General features: G+C 42.1%; 3 protein-coding genes across 4 annotated transcripts; 2 read left to right on the forward strand and 1 right to left on the reverse strand.

The window, feature by feature from the left end:
- Positions 1 to 8,150: 8,150 nt before the first annotated feature.
- Positions 8,151 to 11,778, reverse strand: LOC124685110 (zinc finger CCCH domain-containing protein 40). Its single transcript, XM_047219420.1, has 4 exons — positions 11,642 to 11,778; positions 10,867 to 11,136; positions 10,241 to 10,464; positions 8,151 to 9,208 (listed from the first exon to the last, which is right to left on the reverse strand). Exons 1-4 carry the CDS (start codon positions 11,744 to 11,746, stop codon positions 8,347 to 8,349), a joined length of 1,461 nt encoding a protein of 486 aa, XP_047075376.1. The 5' UTR covers positions 11,747 to 11,778; the 3' UTR covers positions 8,151 to 8,346.
- Positions 11,779 to 12,009: 231 nt separating this feature from the next.
- LOC124685111 (adenylyltransferase and sulfurtransferase MOCS3-1) lies at positions 12,010 to 16,839 on the forward strand. 2 transcript variants are annotated; one of them, XR_006997297.1, is made up of 12 exons: positions 12,010 to 12,280; positions 12,366 to 12,458; positions 12,582 to 12,637; positions 12,950 to 13,014; positions 13,149 to 13,223; positions 13,312 to 13,390; positions 13,585 to 13,623; positions 13,708 to 13,816; positions 14,218 to 14,336; positions 15,002 to 15,172; positions 15,210 to 15,248; positions 15,772 to 16,255. XR_006997297.1 is itself a non-coding variant. In XM_047219421.1 (11 exons), the coding sequence occupies exons 1-11, from the start codon at positions 12,010 to 12,012 to the stop codon at positions 16,656 to 16,658; spliced, it is 1,407 nt and encodes a 468-aa protein (XP_047075377.1). In that variant the 3' UTR covers positions 16,659 to 16,839. The 2 variants fall into 2 exon arrangements, 1 of the variants encoding a protein (XP_047075377.1); XM_047219421.1 differs by lacking the exons at positions 15,210 to 15,248; positions 15,772 to 16,255 and adding an exon at positions 16,278 to 16,839 and having other exon boundaries at positions 15,002 to 15,121.
- Positions 16,840 to 17,205: 366 nt separating this feature from the next.
- LOC124705925 (nicotianamine aminotransferase A) lies at positions 17,206 to 20,112 on the forward strand. The gene is made up of 7 exons (XM_047237611.1): positions 17,206 to 17,609; positions 17,748 to 18,087; positions 18,176 to 18,394; positions 18,468 to 18,527; positions 18,923 to 19,078; positions 19,440 to 19,533; positions 19,982 to 20,112. Exons 1-7 carry the CDS (start codon positions 17,206 to 17,208, stop codon positions 20,110 to 20,112), a joined length of 1,404 nt encoding a protein of 467 aa, XP_047093567.1.
- Positions 20,113 to 20,932: the final 820 nt, after the last annotated feature.

A 20,932-nucleotide genomic window follows, 5' to 3' on the forward strand; every position in this document is an offset into this window, starting at 1 on the left:
CAATTTTGGTCCTTGGTAGCGGTTTAATGATGATTGACTGGTTTTTAACTCTCTTTTTTACCACTATGGACAGATTTAGACAGGTTTAGTCCACGTAGGACCATCTCACCTTGAGATAAGTTCTGCATTTAGCTTTTTGAATGTTCGCCGGTGAGATCATGATAATTATTCATTTGTCGTAGTAACCCTAACTCTTCCGCAATACCTAGCGATGGCGCCTCACACTACTATGGTGGATAAGCCGCGCGAGAGAGGCGAAATCGACGGACATGCCAGGGCTTTTGCATAAGGAGAAAGGCGGAGGCGGCTGAAGTAGCGAGGATTGCTGCACCAAGCGAGAAAGGTGGACGCGGCACACATATGTGTTAGGGCAAGGGTATTTTTCTATTTATTGAATGAGGAAAAATGATCATAGGTAGATTAAAACCAGCCAATTATGTCCATGATGGCAGAAAAGGAAAGTCAAAAACCGGTCAACCATCATTAAACCGATGTTAGGGACTAAAATTGGGCTTCATTAAGAGTTTGAGGGCAAATTTAGATCAAAACAGAGTTGAGGGATCAAAATTAGACTTTCACAAGACTTAAGGACCAAAAGTGAACTTAACCCTATTGTTTTTGTTTTAAGCTTCAATTTGGTTGTTTCCACACTTGAAACAGAGATATTTCCTCCAGTTTTGAATACAGTTGGCGTCTCAATGTTCAATATTCCATCTAGTTCTGAATACACGGCCAATACAGAAATTCAGTTTGCAACTATATAAGGTCACTACCACTTTTCGAGAAGAATTGATTAGATTTCTATCAAAGATAAAGATGCATCACACGCAACATGTTTATTAGCACTCATAGTTTATCCAAGTTATATACTCTGCATTAAATTTTAGAGCTCGTTTCGCAACCATCATTTCACTTCATTTGACATTGATGATATCATTTTATTTGGCAAATCCACAGAAATGACATGGTACCGAAAGGAATTAAAGTTAGGCATGGGATGAAAACTATGAAATTCTCAATTGAATTCCATAACCTATTCCGTGGTAGCCAATTTTTTTTTCTTTGAATCATAAATGATTTTTTTATTCCTACGCAAAATGATGGGATTCAAATGAGCTCTTAACGCATTTTGAGGCGACGCTGAACCCCACGGGCTCACCAGGTCCCATGGTCTCATGAACCACCCCCCAAAAGGAGGATCAGTGCCCCCTACTACACTGGCCAATCGCCGGTCCGTGCCTCCTCTATCAACCGCTCCAGCGATGGGAGGGGTGGGGACATGGAGTGTCGGCTCCGGTCTGCAATTAGGGTTGGCCAAGTGCTTTCTTTGGATGTTGTTTTTATGGAGGAGACTACGCCGCATCAGAATAATTTCCCTTTGCTTTTTCCTCCATCTCGGCGTCGCTCCAACAAGTGGTGTTGAGGGCACTACAAGAAATATGCTAACTTGCGACCCTCCATATTGGTCAGTAGATGGTCATTGTCCACCATTAATGACCTTGTTGTGACTAATAACAGTTGGTCGACAGTTGAGCGTCACTAACGGATCACAACGACCTTTTGTTTTGATTGGTCGTAGAGGAGTATGACCAAAATCGATGGTCATGGATTCTACGACCAATATTGTGGTCACAGGCAATCTGTCTTGTCCATGTCAGATCTGACGTGGCAAATCCTACGTGGAAGATCTATGACCAAGGCAAATGGTTGTGGATTAAAATCAGCCCAGTCCAGTTCGGTGCTTCTCATGGGCCTAGCCGAACAATTCAGCCTATTATAAAGAAAAATTCTGATATTTTTTGTCCGCTACATGGGCCAGGCCCTTTTTATTTTCTTGTTGTTGCGTTTTCAGCCCACCAATTTCAGTTTTTCGTTTTTTTTTTCACAATTGGTCCAGTAGTCAGGTGTGTATTCCAGTTTTAGATTTTTCATTTGTTTTTTTGTGTCCACAACACAGTTCCAGTAAATTAATTCCAGAAATGATTCATTCAATATATTCAGAAAATTAGTAGCGACATCACACATTAAGTTACAGCAGAAACCAAGAACAGCTTATATACACACAAGCATCAAAAGATGATGGCCTTATCAACTAAAAACTGCAGTGCACCATCTTCACGCATCTTCCCATCCTTTGTCACAATGACTCTCTCCAACCGTTCACATCCTGAATGATTTCCTAATACGGATAAATGACAATATGATAGGAAAGTGAGACAAATGGCAAGGCCACAAAAGCAATCAGATGAGAGTAAGCTAGTTCACATATTTTTTATTGCTGCACATTTTTCTTAACTTAACAACGACCTGCAAAGTATTTCAGATTCAAGATCACATCAATTATACCTCTTACCTGTGTTCAAATAAAATTATTGTAAAAGATGGACTGCATATATGACATAGATTCAGATAGGGGAGGGATCAGATGACCTCATTGAAACCACTTCAGCAGATGTTTGGCAATAGAATATCTCTTTTAGACTTTCTCCTATGTTTCTTTACTTTATGCAGTTGCAAAGCCAACTAAATGTGATTCAGTTTATTGTTTCCATGTTGTGCAAACAACACAACTCCAAAAGAGCAAATGTTACAGATTATGCATCTCTAGTTCTCTAACAGGGAAATGGACAGAATAGCCTCACCTTGTTGCTTGCCAGTAGGGCAATAGAACAGGGGTTGACAAAAGGAGAGCCCAGGCTGCGCATAGTGAAGTCTCATCTGCATCAATATAACTATGAGTAGCAAGTACCTCAGATCATATTACTTCTCAGAATATACCAATAATTATATATACTATTTCATGCATGTATGGCTATGCACTAGCATCTTGAAACCAGAGTTATGTGTATTGTTAAGCCAAAACCAAACAAGACTTATGCTTCTTTGTCACCTTGGCGAGCAGCTTGTCATGCTCAGAGAGGACAGAGGAGAAATCTAAATGCATGGTTGATGAATAATAATCTACTAACAAACAAATGCATGGTTGATAAACAATAATCTTCTAACAAACAGGATTAGTGTTAATGAAAAAACTATAGTGTTATGGCGGTAGAAAATACACTTAGAGATATCAGGACATTTGGTTTCATGGAACAAAATACCCAAACAACAAACATACCATTTAGAAAAGCCTTGAAGCCCCATACGAGATTTCTATCAAAACTATGCAGTATGAAGAATTTTGATCAATGAGTTCAGAGAGTACCAGCGTGGTTGCCAATGAGCTCTCACATATAATAGAACATCATAATAGAACAACACTCCCAATGAGCAAAAATAATGTGCATTCCAGTAAATACAACAGGTGGCCATACAAATGAATTAAACATATTTGATCAACAGTTTACACATTATTATATTACTATGCTACGAATGAGCAAACATAAACAGCAAATATACAGGTGGAATCAGTGTCAGCTACTTCCGCCACTCCGCTAATTCAGCCCAGCAGTACACAATAGAGCATATAACAGAAAGTACATGAACCAGGGAAAACATAGTACATCCATGGTTCCTGCAGTACACATGCACGAATCATTCTAGCCAACAAACACAGATAGCAACAGACACTTAAACTTATGAGAAAGCAAGGAATGAACCTAGACAATGTTGGCAATGTTAGCTAGTTCTTAAGGTTGATCTTCACCTAGTTCTTCTTGATCTTGTCGTTGAAGTTCCCCAGCTCCAGATTGTTCAACTACAGCTCACTGCTCATCCTACACCACCCGCAAACAAGCAGCCATATCAGACTACTGTAAACTCACGTACAAAGAAATATACTACAGGTATACGTACGTAAGAAAAAATTTATCATCTGAATTTAATATACTAGCAGGAACTAACTACCACATACTGAAGCTAGATCTGTGGCATTTGTAAAGCACTCAAATGGATATGGCACAAACTGTATGTTGATGGATTATTCATGTAATGTATGAGCTATACAATTTCTTGCTAATGTATGAGCAATACAAAAAACAGTAAGTTAGATTAGATACATGCACTCGTTAGACACATGCACTGTTCACTACACTAGTTTATCTTGAACATGCTTTGATTATCAGAAGTAGTAAAGCCCAGCTATCTCTACTGTACTCCCAAGAAAATGAAACTACAGAACAGGCAGAAACTTAAAGTGGGACCATGTCGCAGAACACCAACCTAAAAAATGATTACTCTTTCCTTGAATGTCTTCAAACGGAAAGCAAGCAGAACAACTTGATTTGGTTGATATGGTCATCTTATTCTAACTACCCTGTAAGAAATGGAGAATAATGAGAATGAGTAAATTATATATAGTTCTGGCAATAGACAAATATTGAGCTAATGGAAATGCTATTAATCACAAGACAACCTATCTAAAATATTGAACATGCGAGAGAACAAAAAAGAACAATCAAGAGAGGGATGAGAAAGAGCATACTCTTCAGTCAACGTTGCAGCAACAGCAGGGCGGTTCAGCGATGGATCGGCTTCAAGACGAAGTTTGTTTGTTTAGCGCAAGTTTCATATGTTCATCAATTTGCTCTATAATTGTAGGAGAATAGACCATCGTCTGCCTTCTTTTAGGACACATGTGAATATGTGATTATCACTAAACAAAAGCAGATTATGGACAAACCTATTGAAAAGGTTGTAGATTTTCAGAGTAAGAGCAGAATTTAATATGCAGGGTCCGCCACCCATCGCTCCACCACATCACACTAGGGGCATAATTCTGCAAGGGTCACTACTCACTACTACATGGCATGTACATATAGTAGCCGGAGGATGAGCACTCATAGCAACATGTACTAGGTATTTTTTAAAATTTTAGGAGTCGTGAACAGAGTGTTGATGCAACGGGGAAGAAATATATACTTGGAGGAATCATAATAAGCAGACTAATCAACTTTACCTCAATAAAATACATACTTTATGTCAGTCGACGCTTTTATATCATCTAATTTCAAACAAATGATCTATTATCACAGCATAAACAAAGCACATCAGCAGGAATGCATTGAACTGTATCACATCCAACTATACCCAGTTATGAAACAATAATGGAATCTATGCATCTTTTTCTTTCAACACAAAGTTGTTTTTCTTTCATCCGCTTAGGACATTAACATCAATGGCAGCATTCTTTCATCTGCAATTCAGTAGCTGGGTAGCAATTTCAGAAGACAACATCATGCAGAAAAGTATCTATGAATGACAGGATTGTTGTAGAGCTCCGTATATCTCCCTTGGGGGAATATGAGCTACTGGCCTAGAAAAAGAAAACGATAACAGCTAGTCATCTGCCTATCAGTGTACCGATCCAATGGTTGGGTGGGAGACTTACTATCATGAATGATTCATTTTAACAGTTGGTTTCACGTTTCAGTTATCAAGCACATGCATTAATTTTCTTAGTAACTCTTACAGAGAATCACAGAAACTTTGTTGACTTTTTCTTTTCATCGTGAGAAGCAATAAGCTCACGTAACCACCATTCAAATAACTAGCTAACTATCTGTTAACTTATTACAGTTCATGTCGAAGAACTAATAACCTGAAACTGATCAGCAAGGCAAAGCAGTAGCTACCAGAGGACTGTTCGAGTAACCTGAAAACGTTTTATACAGCATGTCTACACAACTAAACTACGGATCAATTTCCAGTCTACCTGTGTGCAAACCAAATTCCAATCCCTAATTATCACCCACGGACGGAGAGGATCGGGAAAGGGGAGTTCAGTTATGACTCACATCGATGTTGGTGATCCACGGAGCACATTGGCGAGATCCTGGTTCATGGTGACGGCCTGCGGATTCCGAATCATGGTGACGACACGCCCCCGACATCGACTTATCAAGGTAGCGAAGGCGAGCGCGACCATGAGGGAGCCCGCGGCGGACGACAGCCTACCGCCCGGATCCGGATCTCGCGGAGTCGCACGAGGCCGTGGGGCGGACGGAATTACGAGCGCCACCGTTCGCGAACGACGTCGTCCGAGCTTGCAAGCACCGCCGCATCTCAGATTCGCATGGGTGCTTCCGACCTTGGTGCCATGGCGGCGCGGTGGTGGGGGGCCCGGGCGGCGCGGTGGTGGGGGCTAGGCAATGGCGGCGCCGTGGTGGTGGAAGGCCACGCGATGGTGGGGGCTAGGCAATGGCCGTGGAGCGGGAGAGATGCTTTTGCTGTCTCGTGCCGAACTGGTGATGGGGATTAGGGTTAGCGACTCCCTGCGCGGAGGAAGGAGTGTGGCGGCGCGAGGAGGAAATGAAGGGGGTATTTGGGGCTCGGGCTGCCGCGCGCGTGTCTAAATTCTCGGATGCCGCGCGCGTCGCGTGTCTAAATTTTGGGATGCCGCGCCCGCGTCGCTCATACTCCGTACTCCGTTTTTCGGTCAACTCGCACATTACAGCCATATAAGATGCCTACCAAGTTTCTAAAAAATAAAGGTAAATACAAGATTTCTACCAAGCGTCTAAAAAAATAAAACTAAATACGTGGTAGTAATAATTATAATAATAAGAGGTTCACCTAGTGTTAAATGTGTAGAAAGAATAATATTTTTCGGCAACTCATACCACTAATGGAATAAGAAAGCAACTTCATAAAATAAAGTAATTAAGTGTCAGTCTAGTCATCAGTGCTAAGAATCTTATAGATGGTATGACCATCAAAATTGGTCGTCGTCGGCCGAATTAAGGTCGTGGACCATATCATTTTCACTATGACCAATTCTTCTCGAGAAAACCATGACCTTCCAAACTAGAAAGGTCGTAGAAAATTAGGGTTTGGACCCTCCCATACGGCCTACGACCAATTGCTGCAAAATGGTCGTAGAGTTATGACCGATATATCTGTGGTCATTGTCAGAAGGTCATTAGTTAACACATTCCTTGTAGTGGGGGCTGGTGGCGTGGTCGTCTCGCCAATATCTAGATCCCGTAAGATTCATGTCTGGTGGCTAGCGTTCGGCAGTGTCGGGGGTGACGGTCAAGCCGACAACTACAGTTATGTGTGGCGTCTTGCATTTGGGCGCAAGGATGACAGTAGGCAGCGGCATTCCTCTTTTTCGATCCTGTTATGGGACCACGGGGAAGATTCCTGCCCGATGTGCCACAAAGTCTTGGGCTCGTAGCTACGCTTCATCGGCTCAAAAAGCATCATTGAATGCGATTGTGCTCTAACAAATGTAGGTGTGGTGGTGGTTCGCCTCTTTTTTCAGCGCTACCACGGTAGCGGCGGAGGACGATGAATGCCATTTTGGCGAGATGTAGGTTTCTCCAGAAATGAAATTCTAATTTTACTTACCGTGGTTTTCCTTGTGTAAAGTTGCTTGACACACATATTTATCTTGTGTGGTGACCATATGTGTAATCTCTGCAAACAAGTTGTCTAATGAAATATATGTTTACATAGAGAACTCATTTTGAGGCTCATATTCTCGATTATGACCATGAGCAAATATGTTAGCTACTATTACATGCAAGGCAAATTAGGATAAGGCTGTCGCTCTCCATACTGTATGAGTTTTTGCTCTAATGGAGATAGCCATTGTTGCATTTTAATTTTGAACCGCGGAGATGGGAGTAGTGGAGGGGAAACACGTGAAATAGATTTGAATAGCTCCACTTATCGCGACTCTAATAAAACTGGCTGTAAAAAGGTTTAACACAACCACCAAAAAACGTTACTCATACCACGATCAGAAACTGTGGCACACATTGATAGCAGCTGCGGTTGCGGCCTGTCACATTTTTGCCCCTTACCTGACATTTCATGTAGGTCACTACAGAAAGTCAGAAACTGTGGCTTGTCGCACTTGCGACACAAAAAGAAGTGTCAATTTATTTTAAACCGAGGCAACAGTTCATTAGAATCATACCACGATCGATGATGACAGCCAAACATGCTACTAGTCAACGGCGCGCGTGTTTACCGGGTCCTTGTGCCGGCGTAAGACGTGATCCATGACAGCATGTCCTCGAGAGGTGCAGTGCCTGTATTATTTCTTTTCCAAAATTGAGTCACAAGCTGATAACACAAATTAAGTAACCAGCAATATCATATATGCTAATTATACACCTGAATGAACTGGCATCTCATTCCGAAATACAAGAATATACTGAAACATGACTTGGGGTCCCGTTTCAAAAAAAAAAACATGACTTGGGGGTAAAGAGGAATTTCCAAATTGACAAAACAAAATCTTGTAGGCCGGATAAATCCAGTATAGCTGTCAGCTTTAGATTCAGATAAACAATACTACTGCAAACGTTCACTGCTAATCACAAATTTGGAATACAAAAGGCTGGTAACCAGCAGGAGTTACAATAGCCTTCAGTTCAACATTTCTAATAGAGGACTTCAGTTCTGGGCGGCTGGCTGCTGAGTAGGAGGGGCCTGAGTCTGCTGCTGCCCTGGTGTTGCTGGCTGCTGGGATGAGCTCACTTGTGGTTGTGCTGGCTGCGGCAGCATTGGCTGGTACGGAGGATACTGGGGCGGGTACGGCATGCGAGGTGGAGGCATGTAACCGCCACCATATGGTGGGTAGTACGGAGGGTACTGCTGACCACCAGGGTAGTAAGGTGCCGGCGGCCGCATAGGATAGCCCTGTCCCGAGCTGCTTGATGGCTGACCTTGCCCGGCATGCTGTGGCCCTGGTTTGCCATCGCCCTCTTGTGACCTGACTACAGCACCCATCCTCTGGGGGTCCATTGAAGGGTACATCCGCTGCTCCGCTCCTGGAGGTGCTGGGATATTGAAGTAGTGCGATGTTGGCGCCACTTGATGCTGGCCCTCCATCCCAGGAGGCTGAGGCTGGTCGCCACTATGTTGCTGAGATATAACTGCCCTAGGGAGCAACCCTCCATGGGAAACATGACCTTGCCTCCCAGCATCATCACCATCTGGCCTTTGTGCTTGAGGCTTGCCCCACATGAGCTTCAGGCGCACACCCTTGATAACTAGCTTGTTTGCAAGCTCCTCTGCAGCTTTCTCAGCACCTTCTCTTGTTGTGTATGTCACAAATGCACAAGCACGTTGGATTACCATCCTGATGGATTCAATCTCACCATGTGCATAGAACTGATCCCTCAAATCCTGCTCACTGACTCTGTTATCAAGTCCACCAATGTAGAGGGTCCTTATAGTCTCATCATCGGGTGGTGCCAGGGATGGCATCTCACCTGCCTTACCCAAAAGTTTCATGGCAACTGGATCATTAACGCTGCAAAGAATAACAAGGGAAGATCAGAAACCAAACCAAAGAACATGTAAAGTGGGCAGATCAAGATGTTCACCCAACAATCTACAAGGAACAATTCATCTACTCAATCCAACTCAAGAGGTTGATGTATGATGCCTCAGTGCTTTGATACCATGCTATAAAGAGCTACATCATCTAAGTATGGATAGCTCCATGGCCCAAATACATGAAAATTTCATACATGCACCCACTAATATTAATTCATGTTAGGTTCATTAATCCTGCAGATGCTGTTTCCACCATCAGAAACTATTACAGTAATGCTACCTCCATCCCAAAGCTTAAGGCTTATATTATTTTTAGAAAGTCAACTATGACAAGTTTGATTAAGTTTTACCAAAAACCATTAACATGCAAAATACAAAATCAATATCATTAGATAGATAATGAAATATATTTTCGTATGGCATCTACAAAATATTATATTTGTTGATAGATTCTTCTAAAAGTTTGGCCAAACTTCCCTTGGTTTGAGTTTTCAAAAAAAATATAAGCCTTAAGCTTTGGGATGGAGGTAGTATATTTAAGTTTAGCTGTGCCATCTCCTTGTCGAATCAAACTAGAAATTAATGGTCAATACAATAGAGGAAAGAAAGGCTAATCTCCTTCTTAGGATATGTCAGTTAAGGTCCAAGACTACTAAAAAATACATATAATTGTAAGATACCAATTGTTCTTGGCTTGTTGCAACACTCCAAAAGAACTATGCTACAATTTTATGGACACGAGAATTAGTGATATTATATAAAGTTAAATAAAATATAATAAAATCTTTAACTCCATGTATAATTATGCATCGAAACATTCCAAAAACAAGGTTTGTGGATGCATGAGTCAATGTCTAAACTAAGTCTGAGGTTCCTATGTCTGCCAAAGTTTTAACTCACGCATAATGATCATGAGTGAACTACCTCCAAATGTAGTACACTTATATCTGTTAGAGAGCTAAAAGCATGCAAGTAAAAGTTCTGCATGCAGAATCAAATGACATACCCATAGTAACGATCTTTGATGTTCTGCTGGGATAACTCCCCAGTCTCAGGCATCTCATGGCGGTATGGGCACTCGGCGCCTCTAGTACATTCACCGCGCACAAAGAAACTGCAAACATGAGCTCGGTTCCTCTTGTAATACGGTGATGTCCTCTGAAGCTTCAGAATGGTATCATTTGGACGGGCCTTTCCATATGAAGAATCATAGTCTATGCCAGCTGCAGCCTACATTCATATAAAGCACGAACTTCCATTAGGAACAACTAATCATAGATTCAAGACTCGTGCATAGCAGCCAAGAGATCACGGGAGAGATAAGCATAGAATGCGCAGGTCCTTATTGCGGATTAGAGTACAATTATTACAATATATAGTGCTTATTACTATTTATCCATATACTTTTAAGTACATCTATTTCACATTGTTAAAGACCAAATTATGGTAGATCACAAAGCCCATTGATTTTTCTAGTGCCATCGAATCATAAAACAAGTGACTTGGATAGACAAACTCAATGCAGTAGAAATGATAAGAGGGGACATGGAAAATTAGTGCTGAGCTATAAGAAGAATCACATTTATTCAGTCAAGATGGCAGCAAAATTAAGCTATGAAAAATAAAACATACCTTGCGATCATGCTCTTCTGCGAAGTACTCACGGTTGACATCACTCCTTGGAATTGCGTCATTCGAATTGATGGCGAGCGCAGTATCCCGAACCTGAACCGGTAGACCATACTCAAGGTCTAGCAGGCAGACCTGGCAGACGTTTTTCAACTTGCAGCACGTCTGGCAGATCTCTGTCTTCTTATACCTTGCATCCCGACCAGGTCTCCAACGGAAAACAGTAAAAGGGCGCGCACAGATTTTACATTCCTTGTCATAATCTGCTTTCAACTGGCAAGACAAACAAGAAAACTAGTAAATTTCGTGTCTTCATGAAGAACTGAAAGCAGATTAGATGCAGAATAAGGAGCATTAGATGTATCAAGTCCACGTCTGTTGGCTTGGACCCTTACACCATGCCTTGTATAATTGCTAATTTCTTCCTGTTTTGCTAGCTAGTTATTGGCTTGCTTACATCCAAATCACCCGTCCTACTGAATTACTGATATAACAGTGGGGACAAATTATCACACCATACGAATCTTGACATGCTCCTTCGTAAAAAAAAAATCTTAAAACGCAACAGCTACAACAACCCATATCGCAGAGCTAAACAGACACCTAGCTTCGTCTCCGATCTACTCCCCAGCGCACACACAGACACCTATCTTCAGCTCAGACCAAGAAGTTGGCCACGGGGCGGGCCAATCGCGCCAACTCCGCCAGAACCACAACCAGGCACGCGAATCAGCAAGATAGGGTTAGGGTTTGGGGGGAGGGTGGGCGCGACTCGTACCATGCGGACGTAGGGGTTGTCGCCGAGGCATGACTCGCAGATGATGGGGAAGTCCGACCGCTCCCAGCCGTCCGCCTGAGCGTCCCGGAGCAGCCGGTGCGCCATCTCCGCCGCCGCCGCTGCAGTCGCCGATGGGCAGCGAGAGAAGAGACCTCGAATAGACGACGAGCTATCGGGCTGTCTTTTTCCTCAAGTTGGGTTGGCTGCCTCTTTTAAAGGGCCGGGCCTCAGTTCGCTTCTTCGTGGGCCCAACCGACGTAGGATTGCCCAGGCCCAAGATAGTCAACTGATTGGTTGGCCCATTGAGAAAAGTTAGCTCGGCGGCTCAGGCGACGGGGCCGGCAGAGAGGTTATCGAGCTGCGGCGAGATGGACGGCGGCGGCGGCGGCGGCGGAGTGGGGAGGAGCAGGAAGGCGGCGGAGGGGGAGCTGGAGAGGCTGAGGGCGGAGAGGGACGAGCTAGACATCCGCATACGGCTGCTGGAGTCGGAGCTCCAGACCGGCTCCGCCGCCCCTGCCTCGCCCGCGTGCGGCGACGCGTGCCAGGCCCTCCGTGGATTCGCGCAGGACGACGCCCTCCCGGCCGACATGATCTACCGGTACAGCCGCCACCTCCTCCTTCCCGACTTCGGAGTCCAAGGTTAGTCAGCTCAGCTCAGCTCAACAGTGCCGTATGCTAGGGACAGCTCGTTGCCGCCTCTGACGCTTTGCCAACGACGCTGTAGGCCAGCGGAAGCTCTCCCGCTCTTCGATTTTGGTGGTCGGCGCCGGAGGATTGGGCTCGCCCGTAGCGCTGTATCTAGCAGCTTGTGGTGTTGGTAACTAACGCTCGTGCCTGTTGCTTCTCAAGCCGTTTTGGCTATTATGAACTTGGATGTTTCTCCTAGGCGACGCAGTTCTTGTTTGTCATTGACATACTGCTTTACCTGCTATCTTCCTAGGGGTCTTGGGCATTGTTGATGGTGATGATGTTGAGCTTAACAACCTCCATCGACAGGTACAGATAATTTAGGATGCTCCTCTTATCTTCTGCTATCTAATCTTTATATTTTCAGCCTTCTGACTTATGTTGGTGATCATGCTATCTCAAAACAAAACTGAATGATGTAAGTTAGGAAGTTGGCGATATTCTAATTCACTTGTCGGGATATTACCTAGTATAAAATTCCTAGTCACTAGGAGAACTTTGCTTGATAAAAATGGACCCGTTGAACACAACTGCCCATCAGAAACTGATGTTACATCGAATATTTAATAGTCGTGTGGCATACCATTAATGATATTATATATTTTCTCTGAATTCTCTTAGATAATCCACCAAGAAGCATATATTGGAAGATCAAAAGTGAAGTCAGCAGCTGACGCTTGCCGTGCGTAAGATACCGTCCTTACAAACAAATTTTATGTAGCCGTGTCCCATTTTAAATAATGTTTATGGCAAAGAAAAACTCTTTATCACATTTGAAGCTTCTGTCTAACTAATTTCGGTTGTGCTGTTTTGAATTCAGGATTAATTCATCTATTCAGGTGGTAGAGCATCATCATACTTTGAAACCAAGCAATGCCTTGAAGGTTGTGACAAAGTATCCTTCAGTAATCTGATTTGATCAGCAAAGGAACACCATATCTGAAAAAATCAATACTCTTGTTTTCAACACTAAACTAACACAGATATGACATAGTTGTTGATGCAACAGATAACCTTCCTACTCGGTACATGATCAGTGATTGTTGTGTATTGCTAAACAAGGTAACACACTTTTTTTTGTTTGCCCTAATACTTCACAATCTTGTAGTCCTGATTGTCTGTTGTGTCATGTTAGTGGTTAGCAAGCCTTCTCCTAGGTTTTTATGCATTAGCTTGCACAAAAAAAATATTTATCTGTATTTCACTTGCACTGGCTTTCGTTAGTCAAATGATGACATGTTATTTGATTCTTGCAGCCTCTTATATCTGGTGCAGCATTAGGTTTAGAAGGACAGGTAATGTCCTTTCTTGCAAAAGGTCTTGTATTTTGATTGCCCGCCTTAGTATTATTTGTATTCATTTGTTGATGTCTTGAATAGCTGACTGTTTATCATCATAATGGAAGTCCATGCTACCGGTGTCTTTTTCCAAATCCACCACCAGTGGCAGCTTGCCAGAGATGCTCGGACAGCGGTGTTCTTGGGGTTGGTAAGTAGTCTAGTAAATAATGTTCATGGCATAACAACAGCACACCGATGTACGAAATAGCATGAAGTATAGTATTCACTGTAAACATTGTCCGGGTATGTGTGCATACATAACTATCTGTTATGGAAGCAAATGAAATCATGATTAATTAAGTTATTACTCATCAAACATATAATGTAATTTCAAAATTTATTATTCCCACCTTTGCTATCGTGTGCTTAGATTGTTTCAGAAAATAATGCTTCCTTTTGTAAATAGAGCACACATTTACCACTGTAGCTCTAAAAAATGGCACGAAATAGGATGTATGTATGTTGTGCTTATTATATGCAATATGGGCTTCATATCTTTTTTGTTCATAACTAGTTTCTACTGTAGGCTCACTACTTTTTGTTGACTAGTTCCGGGAGTAATTGGCTGCATGCAAGCTCTAGAGGCTATAAAGGTTGCAACTGGTGTTGGTGAACCTCTATCTGGAAGAATGCTACTCTTTGACGCATTATCTGCTCGTATTAGAATCGTAGGTTTCTCTACTTTTGGACTATTACTCCTTATGCAACCCTGACCCTTTTCATTTCCATATTGTACTGTACACAGTGAGATGCGTTATTTACTACTTGTACTACCCGTTTCATAAATTAGGATTGTAAAAAATAGTTGATAAATTCTACTTTCCATCTGAGTCATCTGTGAGTATACACATTGTAGTTCATGTGCATTTTGATAAGGAACAATCTGTACTTTACAGTTTATTCCTCGTATGCGAGTACACTGAACATGATAGTCTTATATTTACAGCTGCTGCAGCACAGACAAGGGTACAAGCGCCATATGCTGTCTGCCACAACTTAAATGTTCTCTTCATTATCTTTTTGTATAGTTGAACCAATCTAGCCATAGCTACAATAGTACAATTATCTGAAAATGATTTTTTAAGAAATTTGGTGTTTATGTGGAGATTGTAAGCTGTAACAGAATTAGTTGGGTACTTGGGTTTGATAATAGATTATGACCAGTCAGCTCATCCTGCACTAGCCATGTTTGATCTTTTGAATCTGTATCAGTTTCTTGAGGATAAGCATACAGAGGACAAGTTCAAACCTGCTTATAAACTGTTCTTATTCTGCTTGATTTATACTAAACAAATTCTATGTATTTCATTATCAAATCTTCTAATTCCTGTAGGTTAAGATTCGAGGAAGCTCGCCTGTTTGCAGCATATGCGCTGAAAATTCTGTTTTCACGCAAGAAGATTTTCAGAAGTTTGATTATGAGAGCTTCACACAATCCCCGATGTCTGACAAGGTAAGTTTTCCTTCCTGTATTGAGATTCTGGCTTGATTTTACTTCCTCTGTTCCTAAATATAAGATGCTTTCGCAGTTCAATTTGAGCTGCCAAAACATCTTATATTTAGGAACAGAGGGAGTAATAGTTAAGCGCAGTGGCGGACCTAGGATTTTATAAATGGGTATGCCGCACCAAAAAAATTGACAGCAATTTTGAAAAATATTGCATTGCAAAATGGTATAGAATCAACAAATTATTATATATGGTGGCAATTTTTTTATTCAACTATATTTAATATTTATTATCTAAAGATGATATACTAGATGAATCTATAAATTCAGAAAGATCAGCTACTTGAATAATTGCCTTCGGGCGAATGAGACTTGCGGGCGTTGATTATCCTGGTTTTGTGGTCAAGGGCTAGCGTCGGTCGCCGAAAGACAAGCTGGTCTTCAACCTCACGGGGCGCCGGCATGTAGAAAATTCGCAGCCTGTCGTATGAGAAGAGAATTGATCATTTTCTACTGCCACACGCACGGCACAATCAGCTAAGCTGGCCAGTTTTGCATGCAATGATCGGCGCTTTTTTCCTACTGCTGATACGCGGAACGGCCGGACTGCAGGGTATGCCGCGGCATACCGGGCATACCCTGTAGGTCCGCCACTGGTTAAGCGGGCCTCAGAACATTGACTTCATAATTTGTCTTTACTGTGATCGGTATTTTTTGTAAATAAAGGGAGTTGTAAACCAACAGGGCTTCCGTACTAGGCAATTTTCGCTAATTTGTAGTCCCATACACAGATGTGGAGTGATAGTCCAACACAGATGTGCGCTGAAAGCATTTTATGAGCATCCTCTAGTACCTCGACAAACTGAGTTGGAATATGAGTTTGTGAGATGCCATAAGGCATTCTATGTCCAGTTTATTTCCTTTTCTTTTTGCGGCGGAACCTCCGACCCAGTTTAGATTAAGCTAGCTGAGTTATGTTTGAGTTCAGAGAGTGATAGAAGTGAATTTGAATAGTGTAGGTCCTTACATGAATGCTAATTCTTCAGTGTTTCTCTAATACCAAATAAAATCTTTCAAGCCTAGTTTTTCCACTACTAAATCACTTTGTCAGATTAAGAAGTTATGATATTTCACCTTTGACCTATTGTTCTGATTAATGCAGTCGGCTCCGAGCCTGAACCTGCTACCAGAGAGTGCCCGCATCACTTGCACAGAGTACAAAAGTCTGATCGACAAGGGTGAACCTCACGTGCTGCTGGACGTACGGCCCGCTCATCACTTCCAAATAGTTTCACTTCCCCGGTCTCTGAATATACCACTCTCCGCTCTGGCGGAGAAGCTGCCTATGCTCGAGACCTCACTGAAGGAGACGATGGATTCCTCAGACGGACAACCTGCTGTGTATGTGGTCTGCAGGAGAGGCAACGACTCGCAGAGCGCCGTCCAGCTTCTTCGTGAGAAGGGCTTTCATTCCGCGAAGGACATAGTCGGTGGCCTCCAATCTTGGGCACATGACGTCGATCCCAAGTTCCCCGCATATTAGTGAGTGCGTTTTAGGCTTTGTGCTGAAGTTTCAGCCTTTGTATTGAACAAGGACGTGGAGGTCGAGACAATTGTTTTGCATGTCGTTGGGCTATGCTTGAGCTTTCCTGTGATAGTTTCATTACATTATTGAGTTGGGTACGTTACGCCAGCAAACAAATGATATCGACTGATTTTGCATATCCAACAGCTCACATGGTGGACTTTGAGCAGAACTAAGTAGGACTGACTGACTGAACCAATCAGCACCTGGGTGCAGTTGACAAGCATGGTTCATGCGTCCTGGTCTGCCGCGGCCCTGCCCCCGGTGCGCCCGTTGCCGATTTTTTTAGGGGCTGGTAGCCGCTGCATAAAACCAAAACACGATGGCCCAAACTATGCCACGTGAGCGTGCGTGCTTCTTGCTGCTCTGGTGCCACCCCGGTTCATGCTATCCGAGTCGGTCAAGGCAACGGCTATATATGAACTCCAGCGTGCGTTCCAGGGGAGTCAAGCACCACCATACAAAACACTACTCATCTTCTGCTACTACCACTACTCGTTTCCTCATGGCGACGCACCAGAGCAACGGCCACGGCGCCGCCGCGGAGAACGGCCACGGCAACGGCAAGAGTAACGGCCATGTGAAGGTGGCGACGCACCAGAGCAATGGCAAAAGTAACGGCCACAGCAACGGCCATGCGGAGGAGGTGGACTGGAAGTTCGCGAGGGCCAAGGACGGCGTGCTGGCGACGACGGGAGCCAAGAAGAGCATCCGGGCGATAAGGTACAAGATCAGCGCGAGCATTGAGGAGAATGGGCCGCGGCCGGTGCTCCCTCTGGCGCACGGCGACCCGTCCGTGTTCCCGGCCTTCCGCACCGCCGTCGAGGCCGAGGACGCTGTTGCCGCCGCGCTGCGCACCGGAGAGCTCAACTGCTACCCCGCCGGCGTCGGCCTACCCGCCGCACGAAGGTAACGAAATTGGCTTTCTCATACATTGCACACTAGCTAGTTTATCTATGTGCATGTGCCGCTGCAAGTGTCCAGTGCTCTTCCCTATGTAGCTTTTAGCTCCATAATTTAACTTCTACTACCTTATAAAAATAACAGTGCTGTGGCGGAGCACTTGTCAAAGGATGTGCCTTACGAGCTATCAGCCGATGACATCTTCCTGACGGCTGGGGGAACCCAAGCCATTGAGGTCATAATCCCTGTCCTGGCCCAGCCCGGCGCTAACATCCTGCTTCCTAGACCAGGATATCCAAACTACGAGGCTCGTGCAGCGTTCAACAGGTTAGAAGTTCGACATTTTGATCTTCTTCCCGAGAAGGGATGGGAGATCGATATCGACGGGCTGGAGTCTATCGCCGACAAAAACACGGTTGCTATGGTCATTATAAATCCGAATAATCCGTGTGGGAGTGTTTATTCCTACGAGCATTTGGCCAAGGTTGGGATCCTTTACCTTGCTGATCGATTTATTTAAATGTGCTTTGCATTTGCCAGCAGTATTGTGATCGTGTACTGATGCCATTTAGGTGGCAGAGGCAGCAAGAAAGCTTGGGATATTAGTCATTGCTGATGAGGTATATGGAAAGTTGGTTCTGGGCAGCGCTCCGTTTATCCCAATGGGTGTGTTTGGGCACATTGCCCCCGTGTTGGCCATAGGATCTCTATCAAAGTCGTGGATAGTGCCTGGATGGCGACTTGGTTGGGTAGCTGTATACGATCCCAAAAGGATTTTGCAAGAAACTAAGGTAACTCTCTGGCGCTCTTTTCATATGTTATTGTGGACATTAGCATTTTTCTAATCTTGTTATTTTATTTTAGATTGCTACCTCGATTACGAACTACCTTAATGTGTCAACAGACCCGGCAACTTTCATTCAGGTTAGTATTTTTGTTTTACCCATTCTAGTCCTATCTTATGTGGCTATGTTGTAGCTACCACTTACCACATGCTCGGTAACAAGTTACTATATTTTTGTTCACTTTACATTATTTAGTTATTTGCCTTTTATATATGATTTGATAAATATAACATATATAAATTAAGCTAAGTTTTTAATATTCAAAAGCTTAGAAGATATACATTGTATTGCGAACACACTATTATTCAGTCAAGTATGCACTTTTTAGAAGTGAAAGAATTTATCAAATGTTCTTGCATTTCTCCTTTACTCTAGCAGCTTATGTTATTTTTAGTATTGTTGCTATTGATGATCTCTTATACATTTACTTAAGATAACTATTTAGTGATTTTTTTTTACTTTCAAAATGATAAGGGGGCTCTTCCACAAATTCTTGAAAACACGAAAGAAGATTTCTTCAAGAGGATTATTGGTCTGCTTAAGGAATCGTCAGAAATATGTTATAAAAATATAAAGGAAAACAAATACATCAGTTGTCCTCACAAGCCAGAAGGATCCATGTTTGTTATGGTAAGTCTATTTATATAATAAAGTATATTCTTAGAGAAGGTCAAGTAGGAAGGATTAATTTGAAACTGCAACCATTACAAAAATTTATGTAAGTGCGTAAGTCTATTTATATAATAAAGTGTGTTCTTTGGGGATGTAAAAAACAAGGATTATTTTATTTTTAATTGAGAATATACATGTATTTTGAAGAGTAACGATGGTAGTCAAATCTTATTGTAGAGACTAGTCATGTCAATAAACTTCGTTCGTATTTTTTGTTACTATGCAATGATGATGTAAACATTATGTTACATTTTTTTTGTTATTTTCTGGAAATATTGAATGATTCTGAGTAAGCTTGTATTAAAATTAATGTAAACAGGTGAAACTGAACTTACATCTTTTGGAGGAGATCCATGATGACATTGATTTTTGTTGCAAGCTCGCAAAGGAAGAATCGGTTATTCTATGCCCAGGTAGGAATGTATATGCTTATTTAAGGAAAACTTACAGGAGGAAGGTCCTACTGAATCACAGAATACATCATTTTTTTATCATAACAAATAAAATATACCAATGCAGTGAATACTTTGGTGAGCATACTTATCCTCGTAGTAACATGACACACATAAATTGCGAGAGGAAGGAACCTATGCATTATTGTAGTTGTTCATTACGATCGCAAAGCATATCACCTTTCAATCATCTCTAAGTGCACTCAACAATAAGTATACACACTTAAATATAGGGGCTATAGACAACATAGTGTATAAATTGGTTAATACATGCAGGAAAATATGAACCGTATCCTTTAGTAGATATGATTTTTATTTGTTCCACTCTTTCAAAAATGAAGGAAACGTGATTATGGTTCTACTTTTATGTATATAACCCAACTTATATACTTGTGTATCTGAAATGTAGGGAGTGTACTCGGAATGGAAAATTGGGTGCGCATTACATTTGCCATTGTTCCATCTTCTCTTCAAGATGGTCTCGAAAGGATCAAAAACTTCTGTCAAAGGAACAAGAAGAAACCGATTACTGATTACTGATTGTACATCAGATTGAAGATTTTAATCATCTTCAATTATCTCTCCATTGTATCTTTTGATAAAATGGAACTTTGAGTTGCATCTGAATAAAATGAAGAAGACACCTTGAAATAGTGTATGGCTGCAATGGTTTGGTTGAAACATAGTTACTATAACAGAACTAAAGGAGATAAATAGGATATTAACAAATTTTAACCAAATTGGAGTAACTAACATTTAAGCAACAAGCAAGCAAACTAGATCTAACATAAAGATGAATAAAGTAATATGCAAGGAGTAAAGGGCTACATGCAAAAACATCTAATGACCAAGTTCAAGTTGTCGGAAACAACTATACATCTTTGTTGGGGCCTCAGAGAGACCTATAGTTCACCTTCTCCTTGAGCTAAGTTCACCTAGAAATCGCTCAATCACGCATAGTGCGTCTTGAGGTGATCCCATGCCTCCACAAATTTGTCGACGTGGATCTATATAGTTGAGGCTCTCAATCTACACCTAGTAAGCTAGGAAGATGTCATATACAAGAACTACTCTAGGCTTAGTGGTGCTTTTATTGTTCAACTAAGCGCAATCTCACTCACAAAGATTTCCCTACTCACGAAAAAGAGAAAGCTTCTACGGGAATCTCTTTGACTTCTTCTCATTTGACCTCCTAATTTTTCAAAAAACATTTAACAGGTCTGGAAGGTTCCTATAATAAAAGAATATAAGAAAGGTTTTCCTCCTTCTGAAGGTTAATAGAAATTCATTGGTAATCTAGTCCAAATATTTAATAAAAATAGTAAACTCAATACAAATATTCTATTAAACTTTAAAAAGA

This window comes from Lolium rigidum, chromosome 1 (assembly GCF_022539505.1).
Source record: "Lolium rigidum isolate FL_2022 chromosome 1, APGP_CSIRO_Lrig_0.1, whole genome shotgun sequence".
In the NCBI taxonomy this organism is placed as follows: Eukaryota; Viridiplantae; Streptophyta; class Magnoliopsida; order Poales; family Poaceae; genus Lolium; species Lolium rigidum.

What these genes read in the sequence shown, in the direction of transcription:
- LOC124685110 (XM_047219420.1), bottom strand. Translation starts at nt 11,746, where the DNA reads ATGGCGCACCGGCTGCTCCGGGACGCTCAGGCGGACGGCTGGGAGCGG. An exon ending in CAGAAGAGCATGATCGCAAG is followed by an intron (nt 10,465 to 10,866) that starts GTATGTTTTATT and finishes ATATGAATGTAG; the next exon opens with GCTGCAGCTGGCATAGACTA. An exon ending in ATCAAAGATCGTTACTATGG is followed by an intron (nt 9,209 to 10,240) that starts GTATGTCATTTG and finishes TATTCTTTGCAG; the next exon opens with CGTTAATGATCCAGTTGCCA.
- LOC124685111 (XM_047219421.1), top strand. Translation starts at nt 12,010, where the DNA reads ATGGACGGCGGCGGCGGCGGCGGCGGAGTGGGGAGGAGCAGGAAGGCG. An exon ending in TCTAGCAGCTTGTGGTGTTG is followed by an intron (nt 12,459 to 12,581) that starts GTAACTAACGCT and finishes CTATCTTCCTAG; the next exon opens with GGGTCTTGGGCATTGTTGAT. An exon ending in TATCTGCTCGTATTAGAATC is followed by an intron (nt 14,337 to 15,001) that starts GTAGGTTTCTCT and finishes TAATTCCTGTAG; the next exon opens with GTTAAGATTCGAGGAAGCTC.
- LOC124705925 (XM_047237611.1), top strand. Translation starts at nt 17,206, where the DNA reads ATGGCGACGCACCAGAGCAACGGCCACGGCGCCGCCGCGGAGAACGGC. An exon ending in GGATTTTGCAAGAAACTAAG is followed by an intron (nt 18,395 to 18,467) that starts GTAACTCTCTGG and finishes ATTTTATTTTAG; the next exon opens with ATTGCTACCTCGATTACGAA. An exon ending in AAGGATCCATGTTTGTTATG is followed by an intron (nt 19,079 to 19,439) that starts GTAAGTCTATTT and finishes TAATGTAAACAG; the next exon opens with GTGAAACTGAACTTACATCT.